Consider the following 12,762-nt stretch of genomic DNA (forward strand, 5'->3'; position numbering starts at 1 on the left):
TATGAAGTAACAACACAAAAATGAACAAACAAGTGGTTTTAAGATGAATCTTCACGCTGTTTCTTCCCAGTAGACCATCGCTTAAATGACCGTTAATGAAAGTGATGCACACAAGCTACAAACTTGTATGCATCGAGTAAATCGTGTGACCTAACCGAAGAGCCACAGTCCTTTTATAAAAAATAGATCTCAGGAATGCGATTACCGGTAAATGCAGTTTTGTGAAACAGAAAGCTACACAGAAACAAACAATCCCAGACCTTTTTGGTGGTTTGGCTCTTGGACGTTGACATCTTGCATGCTTTAAGCTCGGATCACAGATGATTAAACCCAAGAGCATCGACTATGATGGTGGTTAAGGGCCAGACCATGTCATAGCATCGCTCCTGGTAGAGAACGGGGTGAAGGACGGCCAGCAAAACCGTCTGGAATGCAGACAGACAACCAGTCATGAAATTATGGGAGAAAACAGAATTGTAATTGCTTGAGAAAGAAAGGACTGTTTGGTATGTAAAGGGAAAGGAAGAGGAGTCCAGAATTCCTGGAAGTGAAGTAGATTTTCCTTCCATCCACTTTAGGTCATTATCAGTTATTCCCTTAAAGACCCACTGCAATGAAAATTGAATTTTTAACATGTTCTTGTGGCATTTTTCACATGATGGAGGACATATATTAAGAAAATCAAGCTTAAAATTGCATTTCTAATTATTTCTTTCTCAGATCTTTGTTTTATTTCTATAAAACTGGAATCTTTAGGTTTGAACATTAAGATTTTAAACAGAGAGATAAGAGTGAGAGAATGTTCATGTCTGTCTGAGAAACGTGTAAAAAGTGTGAAGTGAGAGGTTTTACAGCCATAAACATTCATAATCCATTTCAGGATTTCACCTATCCCGGGTCATTTATGGAATGTGTCATTCCTTCGTTCATTCCTCTTCTAAACCCAGTTTGTCCCTTTCGGGGTCACGGGCTGCCGGAGCCTATCCTGATCTGAGTTGTGAGCGAGACCACTGGTGCGAAGTAAGCCCGCTCCCATTTCCCATCACCCATCTTTTTACATGCCCTCCTGCTAGCTAACAGACTCTCACAACCCCAACGTAACATTACTGGTGCAATAAAAATGGGAGTAATCTAGGAGCTTTCAAGGTGGTAGATTCATCGGAATGGAGCTTGTGGCCCGCAGATTGTAGCTTCTACAACACACCTACAAGCGTTTAAATTGGTTTGCTTTTTAAATGAAGCAGAAATGTAATTTTAAGCTTAATTTTCTTAATATATGTCCTCCATCATGCTACAAAAGCATGTTAAAAACACCAAACACACTTTTTTTTTTTTCATTGGAGTGGGTCTTTAAGCATCTGAATGTGTCAGGTAGTAAATGATCTATTCAGCTTTTATAACATGGCAGAGCCTGTAACTATAGTCTTACTTTAAAATTCATATTTTCAACAGGGATTTTAGTTTTACTTCAGTGAGTTGTATCTGCTAAGACTACGGGATGTGGTTTTTTCAGCACTTTAGCAATGCTCTTTAATGGTGTTTATCCAGAGAGTCCTACTTAGATCCAAATCAATAAGACTAAACGTCTCCATCTGGACAGATTTTACTCACTGAACATGTATTTTTTGTCTCTTTGAGCCTTTCTAACGTGATAACCGTTCTGTCTCCTCAGAAAGAAGAACGAGTGTCAGAACTGAGGAACCAACTATCTGAACGCCATGCCCTGCGCACCAGGAAACCACCATCCACCATCACCCAAAACCAGAACCATAGCTTTCCCCTGCTCTCTGTCACTCTCAGTGACCCAAAGTCCCTGGCCCCACCCCCGGGGTATTCTGCGCCCATCTGTGACACCCACCCCGCCCCACAATCCTTCTCAAACTCTTCCAGTCTGTACCAAGCTGACAACAAGATCAATGTGAACAACTGTCACACCAGTCGGCTGCAGATGCTCTACAAGTGACATCCCCTCCTCCAGCACTGAACCACGGCACCTTCAGGTTACAGGCAGCCCAGTTCAAACCCAAATCTTCCAACCAGAACCTCCACATGCTGACAAGAACAAACGTACCTGTGCAGATTTTCCATCAGTCAAGATCAAGAGAGCAACGCTTGCTGTTTCTCAGTAGTTCATGTTCCTGCCAGTGTGTGTTGCAGATTTAGAAAATGTGAACCTGTGAGTTTTGACAATGTGGTCCGTGCCGTTTTACAGAAGTCACGCGTGAAAACTTCCGCCAGCTTAGTTAAATGTGTGTCCGAGTACTAAATGAGAGCTGTGCTGTATCTCAAACGGAGCTACTGGTGCCACTACAGACTCAAACCTCCAGAGGTTCACGGTGGAGGATGCTTGCAGTTTAGAGCTGTTGAATTGAGTTTAAGGCTCTGGATCCTCAAAGCAGCTGTTTTACAGTGACTGGCTTACAGTTAAAGTCTGAAAAGGTCAAGTAAGTTAAAAAGGATGTAGTTGCTGGGGCACAGTTCTGTAAAATTATTCGTCCCCCCCACACACACACACCTGCAATCAAAAACATTTTTTAAAAATTGCCCAGAAGATCAGAAAAGAGTTCTGAAAATGTTGCAGATGAAGACCCCCATCAAAGATTAGAAAAAAGAAAAGTTGGTTTCCACCTTTTGTGGTTGGATTTTCCTTTTAGCGTTTAAAACATCAACAACATCTCACTTTCTCCCAGAGATGGAAATAATCAAATGAAACAGAAACCCCGACATCCCAGTTCTTTTTTTTTTTTTTTTTTTTTTTTTTTTTTTTAACTTGTCCTGTCCAACAGCTAGGCAGACAGATGAGAGCTGAGGGCCTCTTGTGTTGGACATATTTTACTTTAACAAGAGGGGTTATTCATCTTCAGACAAACCAAAGGTATGTCTGAATAAACCCCTTTTGTAATTGAGGCCAAACTTTATTAATTTCAATCATGTTTGAAAATCTTTGGTGTTGGACCGGACGGAAAAGGAAAGAGGGGAACAAGAGAGAGGGACGTTAGAGAGAGGGGGGGTAGGAGGGTGATAATAGGAGGGGAAGGGGGGTAAGACCATGAAGCAGCATAGAGCAGGCAGGTTTACTGGTTGTTTATCGTTACGGTACGGTTCACATGTAGTACAAAAAGGGCGGGGCCTGTTCACACACACTCAAATATTATCAACACACCTGCTAGCCGCAGAAATGTCCACATGTCAACATGCACACAAAACAGATAGTGTTCACGAACGCATACTTATGCCTTTAAACCAACTAGTGTGAAATCTTTCATTCATTCAATCATGCAAACTATTAGTGCAAAGGTGAGCTAACACCTGTGCTCAGGTGAGTGTTTATGTTCTTCTAAAATGGATGGTGGAATGTGAAAAGAAGGAGGAGGAGCGCCCAGCCACCCCCACACCCATACCCCCGCCGCAGCAGCAGCGGCAGCCGGAATTCCCCCAGCGCCACACGGGAACAGGCAGGGAACAACCGCCCCCCGGGCGACCAAGACCGCCACCCAGGCCAGGGCCAGCAGGACCGCCGCGAGGCCCCCAGAGCCAGAGAGCAGGGAGGCGCAGAGGGAAAGAGAGCGCCGCCCCAGCCCAGCCAGGAAAGCCCGACATCCCAGTTCTGCTGCAAGCTCTTCTCTTTTTGCTACTTTCACATTCCTTATGTGGTTTTGCTCCAAATTCTCCAACTTCGGGTTTTTTGTTTTTTTTTTTGTTTTTTTTTCTTCGGGTTTTTTGTTGTTGTTTTTTTTCTACAAAATAATTTTTTTTAAAGCTAATTCTAGAAACTTTTTTAGAAGGAATTTTACTTTTCTTAATTACATTTGAATTATTCCACAATGCAAAAGAAAGCCCACATCTTAAACCTTTTCGAGTGTCTCTGAAGTTGCCATCGTCATCAGGTTGGTCTTCCACCTCCAGTCTTTTATCAGAAACCGATCTGTTTACTTTCAGTGGGTTTTTTGCAGAGCAGTGATTGAACTTGAAACTTTCTGGAGAAACCAGAACCACACAAGGAAACAATCACTAACTTCAGAGCCCTGTTATGCCTCGAATCTGCAAATTTTGTGGCTCCGGCTCATTTTAGACGAGTGTGGGTCTTAGAATACGACTCACACAAGACCAAAACTTCAGTGTCTATAAATCTGATTTTTGTGATGTTGACTTAAATATTGAAGTTAGATGGATATGTGTGTAAAAGCATTATGATGTATTTATCAGACCTGTCCAAAACTCAGTGGTTAGCACTTCTTAACTACTGTGAATTCGTTTTATTATGTTGTAAAATAGGAAATAAATATATTCAAACATGTTGACCTTTATTAATAATTGGGATCCAACAATTGCATCTTGGTTTTCTGTTGCTTCTGCTCTGGATTTAGAGCTAATGATACATTTTAGATGGTGAATGAATGTTTCTCCCATTACCCAGACACCACCTGTCTCCAGGACTTTAAAACAAAAAGAATCTGAAGACGTGTTTAGGTTTGATACATTTTAAATTTAGCCAATGCCAATAATGATCTCTTTATGCAATTAACTGATAATACCAATGTTATACCAAAAATATCATGCACTCTCAAAATGTTTTCATGGTTAATTATTGGTTGAATAATTTAAAATCATAGAAAAGCAGACATAATGTTTGATGATATTCTGTTTGAGTCTTCTTCAGTCACAAGTGTTGGTCTTCCTCAAAAGCTTTTTATTGGATTCCATTGCTTGTTTGCTTTAGATAAAAGCTTCTGCCAAGTGATTTAATTGTACATTTACACGTGTTTTTCATTACATCATTATTAATAAAATGTTGGCATTTTGTTGTCAGCTTCAGTTTTCGTTGATTTTTTATTTTTTATTTTAAGCTTTTAAATCTGTGATTCTTCAGATCTATTGTTTGTACACCTGAGATAATGACACAGATTTTTTCAAATTTAGTGTATAAGCACCATCTGCTGTGCTGGATATACTGGACTATAAGTAGGGTGATGAAAGAACTGGTGACGTTCAGCTGTTTTTATCTCTGGGTGTGAAGTTTATTTATGTCCCAGAAACTTCAAGAATGCAGACAAAATAAAAAATTTGATTTTTTTTTCTAAATAGTTTGCTGTGTGTATTTACGACTATCCGTATTAAATTAAATAACCATGAAACAAGCTCCTTCCAGCTGGTTCTTGGTGCTGTGAGAGATTCATGCAGGAACTCTCAGTTTCTTCAGTTAAGGCCCAATCAAAACCACTTCATTTCAATGTAAATAGAGCTGAACTGCAGATTTGAAGACTGTAAGTGAAGACAGTCCTCCTTTTCAGCAGCATGTGGTGCACAGTGGGCAGTTTTTCCTTCCCTTTGTGGAGTGCACCTTACACAACATCCTTCGTTGTTGCGTGTACTAACATGCAGGTCTAGGGCTTGGGGATACAGTAACATAAAACACACAATGGTTTACTTATAAGGTTTTCTTTTGATAAAGGGAGGAGGACAGGTAGGGACCAAGGTTGGGCCAAAGGAATGAAATAAAGAGAAACAAAACACAGCCCAGTTGTCGCCATCCTAAAACAGACACAAGAAAACAAAAGTCCCACTGACTTCTCTACCATAAGGGAATGAAAACACACAAGAGGTGGCACCAACCAACTTACCTAGTGCATAACAGAAGATGAGCCACATGGTGTACCCTGCCTTACCTGTCCACAAACCTCCCACACTATCCAGCATAAAGAGGACATAAGCATTAATATGAAAGTTGCAAGAAAGATCTGCCTTTTCCAGTGATCCAAAATAGCTTATATGAAGGCCTGGTGGTTGGCCCTCGGGCGTGATTGGACAACTCGTCAGGTCTCCAGATGTCTTCACTCAGCACAGGAACCACATGCAGACACGACATCTATTCAATATACAAGACAAAATAGGGAAAGGTATGAATCTTAGATCAAATCATAATATCACGATTGAGGATAGGACACACAGCTTTAGATAATACACTACATTTACTGGGGAAACATCCCACCGGTCTGTGTGATTGAGGGAAAGGGGAAGAATCAGTGGAGCACATTTAGTGTCACTGTGAATTGTATGGGGAAGAAAGATGGCTGCTGGAGGATAGAGTACTGTTGCCAGAGGGAGAGGGGTTGAGTTTGAGGAGGCTTTTGGGAAGGGAGCAGAATTTGAATGGAGTTGTCATTGGTTTTTTGAGGAGAACTGGACAGAATACAGTTTGTTTGTTTTTTTAGAGACTAGTTAGGTAGTCCTCCACTTCGACTTACACTCCAACACAGAAGGTGGCAGTGTTATACCTCATCATTGCTGCCTCCTGCATTTAAACCACAAGAAGAAGATGGAGGAGACGAAGAAAATAAAAGAAGATGCACATACAGCGGAAAGATGGAGTAAATACAGTAAAAAAATCCCTGCATGTAACAGTCTTTGTACAATCAAACTGATACCAAATACCAAAACAGCCTTTTTTGTGAGTTTGTTGAGCTTTATTTATTGGTTGTGTTGCACTCCCACCATATACGAAAGGTTGTTATTTAGATTTTACGCTATGTAGGCATTTATTGTTATAGCAAATACTTGTCTATAAAGGTGTAAAAAAAGAATTTGCCCATAGTTTCTGTCTTTTTAGATTTTTTTTCATTCTAAATGGTAAATTAAAATATGTTTGACCATTCATTCTAAAAAAATTTTAAATGAATCACACATTTTAGTCTTCAAAAAAGTGTTTGTTTTTATTTAATTTCTTGATAAGTGGTGGTATTTCAATTCATTTGTACATTACATCCATAGAAACAAAGCAGATGCAGAAGGTTTCTGATGATTTATCTTGAGGGCCTACACGCTGCAGCTTGCTCCTCCATCAACTAACCGTCTGCAAGCTCTTGCTGTTTTGGGACTTTGCTTTAGCGCTACATTTTCAGTCAAACAAGCCTCTACACTGCATGCTCATACAACCTCTGCAATCCTAGAATAGTCTTCTAAATAACAGATAACTGTACTGCATGTGTTACAAACAATTACATTTTTTTCTTTCAAGAAAAGGTGATGATACAAAAAATACACATCATCAACTCTAAAAATATGAGACAGAAAAGTGAAAAAAATAACAAAAAAAGGAAAGAGTACTTGGGGTTTCCAGTTTCAAAAATCTTTGCTTAGTTATTGCATTGTTTTTCTAAATTAAGCCTGGAAATTTGGGGTGTTTTAATACATTTATCAGAGCATGCAAAAAATTAACTTTGGAACCTCCTTGCTACTTGCTATGATTTTTCCATTCATTAATATATGCAGTTCACAAAGAAGAGTCAAAGGGGTTTAAACTATAAAGTAAATTTAAGTAAAATCAGCTGGAAAGACCCGTTTAAAAAATACACTGTAGAGGGTTTAGTCCAGTGCTTTTGTGGGTTGGTCCTAAATTTGGGTAAATGCTGAAGGTTGTGTCAGAAAGGGCCTCTGTCATAAAACCAAAGCCAAATCAATCATGTCACTCACAAAATGAGAGAATAATTTGATGGAGACCAGTGATTTACTCTGGCCAAAGAAAAACACAATAAAAGAACTGCTTTTTCAGAAGCATTTTTTTTCTGAGAATAAAACTTAAAGTAATATTTAAAGAAATGTATGCAGCTAAATATGTTGTGTTGTATGGATGTAAAGACCAGTATGATCTAACTTCCGGTTTTCCTATTTTTGAAAAACTGTGGTTTGGTGATGCAATCTGGTCAAGGTATCTCAAATCAAATCAGAGGTTGACTTCACCACATGTCCCATCCATGTCCTTATACGGTTATGGATATGAATGAACAAAGCTTAGGTGATAACCTTGCCTCTACCTTGTCTCAAAGGTCGAAATTTAATAAGTTGACTGCTGCTGACAATTACAATAAAGTTTATTCTATTCTATTCTATTCTATTCTATTCTATCACTACTACTACTCTAACACGTCAATTGACCCTGAACAACGGCTTGCCGTTAGTTGATGCTACTTTCTTTTAAATTATGTTAATAAGTTCCCTCTCAGTTCAGAGTTCCACCCGAGAAAACGACTGCAGCTGGGACAGTTGATGCTACAGCTGAAAATGTCCAAACTGAAAGTGAAAACCTCAAAGTAGAGAAAACGCTGGCAACCCCACGGGTGTGATGAAATGAAGACTTTCCAGTGTTGTTTCTCTGTGAGTTAATGATGGGGAAGCACCAGATTGGAGGGATTTCCCCTTTTCACCTTCTCTAAATGGAACCATAGGAACCCGTGAAAAAGAGATGTTATAATAGAAAAGGAGATTAGGGTCATGGTGGATGATGACCTCATAAGCACTACTTCCCACTTTTGATATCCACAATTAGATGATTGCTAAAAGAGGCTTCCTGAGTGTCAAAAACAGAAATGTTCCTTGTAATTTTTTCATCTGATATCTTTTTTTATTTTTACCTTAGCAACCTATACCAACATGCACTTGTAATTTATTTTTATCTGATGAGATATAGCTGAATGTTTTTAGTGAATCTAACACTATTTCTATTTTTTTTTATACACTAATCAATGCCTTTGTTTGCTCAGGGATTAGCATTGAGATGAAAGAAGAAAAAGATTTATTGCAGCTAAAAATTTTCAGCTAATAGCACTAATGAAGCACTCTTTGAGTTCAACCAACATTTCAGAAAGGCTTTGTGGGCAAAATCTATTCACTGCAAAAAGCTGTAGCCTATAAAAAGGAAAATGACACTAATCTTTAGAGCAACATCACTAGAAAGTAGTAAAATCATCTGTCCATGCAGCAATTTATTTTTATTTAACAAGATATCTTATAATAAGATATCAAAATCTAGAAACAAGGAGTTCCTTAAAAAGGGGAAAACAAACCAAAAAAGCTGTTGAGATAGAGTTACTTCAAATGGAATGGTATACAGCTCGTCATAAGTTTTTTTTTTTGCTGTATCTTTATGCAAATGGAAATGTTTTTAGTTATATATACCTAGCTGGAGTTCATTTTGATTACAGAGACAAAAATCCAAGTAATAAGTTGGAAATTACTCATCTTAGAACAAATAATGAACAAAATTAGCCCATGGTAATAAATCATCATAAAATTGAACTTTAGCATAAAATCCTCATAATAAACCAAGAATTTGGGGGTTTGAACCTCAAATCAAGTTTTCTTTCATCAAGAGTATGGAGCAAAAGGGTTTTGACTCATTTTAATAACACTTTTTCTTTTGCTTTATATTCTTGCTCCAAATGAGCTGAACAATTATTAACTGTGTTGACTATGTGAAAAGCTTGGAAAGAGCATAAATAAGTTAAAACAACTGCAAACCTTGTAAAATGTCGTGATTGTCGAAAAACAAGGTTTTAATTCGTTGCAAGTATCAAATAGTTTGCAGTGCAGACATTTACCTCAAACTTGTAGGTTTAAAATAGTGTGTGTTGATCACCAACACATGTTTTGTGCAGGGGTTCATTAGCACAAAGATCAAGATCCGGAACTGAACTGTTGAGTGAGATAAGCATTGTGTTTGAAAACTATGCCAATTTCCTGAAGAGCTCTTAAAGCGTTTTAGCCACTTTAGAAATTGGCAAAAGTCTCAAATTTATTGCAAGTAAATTAAAGGCTTTAGTGGCACAAAATTAACAAATCAGTAGTAAAATGCAGGAAAGTGTTCTCATCACTTAACTTCACTCTATATCCAAGAAAGAAGTTTGTGTACCGAGCAAAGGCTTCAGCTTAGAAGAAACTGATGACGCGTCTTTATTGGAACAACACTTTTAACCACTCTACCTGGTTTAAAAAAAACAGCTGCAGTTTCTTCCACACAGTAGTGGTTATCGTGCAGTGAGCGTAACGTCACCAACCGCAGGGCTTTCGCCAAATTCGTCTGCTTCCTGCTCACAAGCACCATCTGATCTTGCTCTGCAGCAGCAACACATCAGCTGGGTCTACGCAGAATTCAGACACTTCCATCCCCACATACACACACAAGAACACACTTCTACTGAACAAACTCTTTTTATTCCAACGGCGCTATGGCACCCTCTCATTCTGCACAGTTGAATAAAACAGAATTTTTTAAAACACTGATCATAAACAGTACAGCAGTAACAGATCACACTGACAAATAAATAAATAAATAAATAATAAATACCATCAAAAAAGCAAATAAATATAACAATAAATTATTTAAATATGTTGTCTGTTCTCCACTTGTAGTGAAATCAGAATCAGTAGCACATTCACACATAAGTTACAGTACATCAAAAGGTACCTACTGACACTGAGAGTACACAGTACACAACATTTTGGTGTGTCATGTGGCACCTTTGTTCATTGCTGCAGCTACCATAGCTGCTGTCACTGGAAGGCTCGCTAATACAAGCTAGTATTAAAAGTCAGAGGTCAGGTCTGACGAGGTGGGGATCCCTTCAACCTTACAAAGCAAACGCACCGAAGAAGGTGTTCCCCGGATTGTCCTCCAGCTGCTCTAGCATGCTCTTCTTCATCACTGTCCTCAGCCTGTCCCCTTTTTCCAGGTTGAACACAGCCCCCATGTACACAGCGGTGTACCAGTCTCCATTGGCATCCTGCTCATCGCTTTCTTTCCTCTGGCATGCCGTGCGTATCGAGTGCAGAATGGTCCGATAGGTCTTGTCGTCTTCCCTCCCGTATGAACTAGACCAGCGCTGCACGGTGTGGCTAAGCTGGACCATGGAGCTGGCGTCGCCGCTGCAGCTAACCTCAAACGATGCTTGGCTGTAAACGAAGTAGAGGCCTTTGCGAGGAATCACAATCTCATTGTTGTCCAGGTCTAGACCCCCCTGGAAGTGGAACTGATCCACCCCTCTAATCCACTCAATGGAGGTGTCCAGGGAGGGGTTGTATTTTCCTATTCAAAAGAAGAAGAAGGTCAGTTTGTGGTGTGCAGCATCCCAGTGACATAGTTCCTTCTTTAACCTTCAATGAACCCCTTCCTGCTTTAGATGTCACTTTTAACCTTACAGAGTGGTTTCATCATTTGACTCAAAAACCTCCTAAAATAAAACCCTTAGAGAACAAAACAAAACCAGGGCTGTACAGCTACAGGTGCTTTCACTTAATTACTGTAGCAGTAAACTTCTATTAGGGATTTTAGCACATAAAGATGACTGGTAAATATTTATTTCAATTTTTTTCTTTTTTTTGTGTATTTAAAAACAGAACCGCCTTTAATTCGTTTCAGCTTTTCCTGTTGATATCCTTAGTTATCGTTGGCCCACCCAATACTTTGCCACAGTAGAACTATCTTTTATTGCTTGAAATAAGATTGAAATAAATTTCCAAATACAAATAAATTTTAAGATCTCTTTAAGATTTTCTTAAAAAAGCCCTTTGCGCTCCAGTACCTCAACAATAGAGGTACGATCCTTGACTGGGAGTACCGTAACTGTACTGCGTCCAATGTCCACCACTTTCTAAAAGCTTTCTCTGAACAATCATTATCTAAAAGAATTGGAGAGAAGCTAAAAAGACTGGTTTGTACCTTCCACATGAATGGCTGCTCTCACGTTGGAAATCTGCCTGAGTTTGAGATCTGTAAAGAAAGGCAAAACACATTTTTAAACTCCAGCTTGACCATTTGATCTTCTGATGCAGAGAGAATTGGAGAAAAAGGACTTACGAAATGAGTCTTCGTGTACTTCTGGATGCTGTTTCAAAAGGAGAAGGAAAGAAGACGGTTACAGAACTGCTGGGTTTAGAAGAGCAGAGGTCCTGACTGCCGTATTCTCAGATGTGTGTACCCACCTTGGTATGCGAGCTGAAGAAGAGTACCGCTGCAGCGGCTGTGGCAAGGCAGAGAATGACGGCCAGCATCACCGCTGCGATCCTGGAGCTTGGCTTCCCTCTCAGACTCTTCGGTTGTTCCGCTTCTGTGTGGCCACTGATGATCATTGGGACACTGCATTGACCTTCCATGGTTCTGAGTCTGTTCCTCTGGTTCGCTCTTCTTCTGTGTCCTTCTTCTGATTTGTTCTGTGTGCTGAATCTGCTAGGGCCTCTTTTAAAAGGAGCTTCCTGCTTTGGGGAAACTCCAATGATGTCACTCACCATGAGAGAGTGGAGATATGATGAGGAAGAGAGATCCAGACACTGGGAGGGTCACAACACCACATACTCCTACACACCTGCATGACCTTCCCCCTCAACCCTAACACGCAAGCAGCTGTAGAAACCCCTTTTTTGCACCTTGACGCCGTCAAACTAACACACCCCGCTGCTTAAAGGGCTGCCACAGAGAAAAAAACCACAACCTTTAAACCCCGACCACATAATTGAGTTAGTTTGTGTGGCATACTCCATGCTGATCACAACAATTAACACACGCATAGACCTTCTTTTTCTCAGACGGCTACTGAATTTGCCAGTATTGCCAAAGTGACTCACAAAATGTGTATGAAATAATGCAGAGTGGTGATTGATGTGTCAAGAGCAGCTAACCATGGCCGGCAACGTCACACTTCCTTTTTGTTAAAAATAGCCTCTTGCCAACAAAGACCAGAAGGAGGAGCCTTTTTACTTCATCACACTTACAATCTTTTGTTTACATAGGATTGGTGACGAATCCCACATGAAGACAGAGGGATCTTTAGAACCGCTGAACTGATTACAATCACGGAGGCTCAGACATGTTTGTGAGATCGAAACATTTTAGAGCAAATGTATGTGTGTGAAAGGTTTGAATTCATGTTCACGTGTTTTCCATTCAGTAGTTTTTCAGATGAGATTAGCTAAACTCAACAATTTGTACATTTT

The 12,762-nt window shown here is 39.6% G+C and overlaps 2 protein-coding genes across 2 annotated transcripts in view; one reads left to right on the forward strand and one right to left on the reverse strand.

Annotated features, from left to right (window-relative positions):
• Positions 1-2,725, forward strand: part of gabbr1 (gamma-aminobutyric acid type B receptor subunit 1) — a 34,242-nt gene extending 31,517 nt beyond the window's left edge. The window contains exon 18 of the mRNA XM_023960059.1: positions 1,673-2,725. Within this exon, the coding sequence (XP_023815827.1) occupies positions 1,673-1,963 (291 nt within the window). The 3' untranslated portion in view covers positions 1,964-2,725. The remainder of the gene's footprint in view (positions 1-1,672) is intronic.
• A 7,243-nt stretch (positions 2,726-9,968) lies between these two features.
• Positions 9,969-12,762, reverse strand: LOC101172593 (tumor necrosis factor-like). Its single transcript, XM_004074335.3, has 4 exons — positions 11,755-12,762; positions 11,630-11,657; positions 11,492-11,542; positions 9,969-10,858 (listed from the first exon to the last, which is right to left on the reverse strand). Exons 1-4 carry the CDS (start codon positions 12,058-12,060, stop codon positions 10,404-10,406), a joined length of 840 nt encoding a protein of 279 aa, XP_004074383.3. The 5' UTR covers positions 12,061-12,762; the 3' UTR covers positions 9,969-10,403.

Source organism: Oryzias latipes, chromosome 11, assembly GCF_002234675.1.
Source record: "Oryzias latipes chromosome 11, ASM223467v1".
NCBI lineage: Eukaryota > Metazoa > Chordata > Actinopteri > Beloniformes > Adrianichthyidae > Oryzias > Oryzias latipes.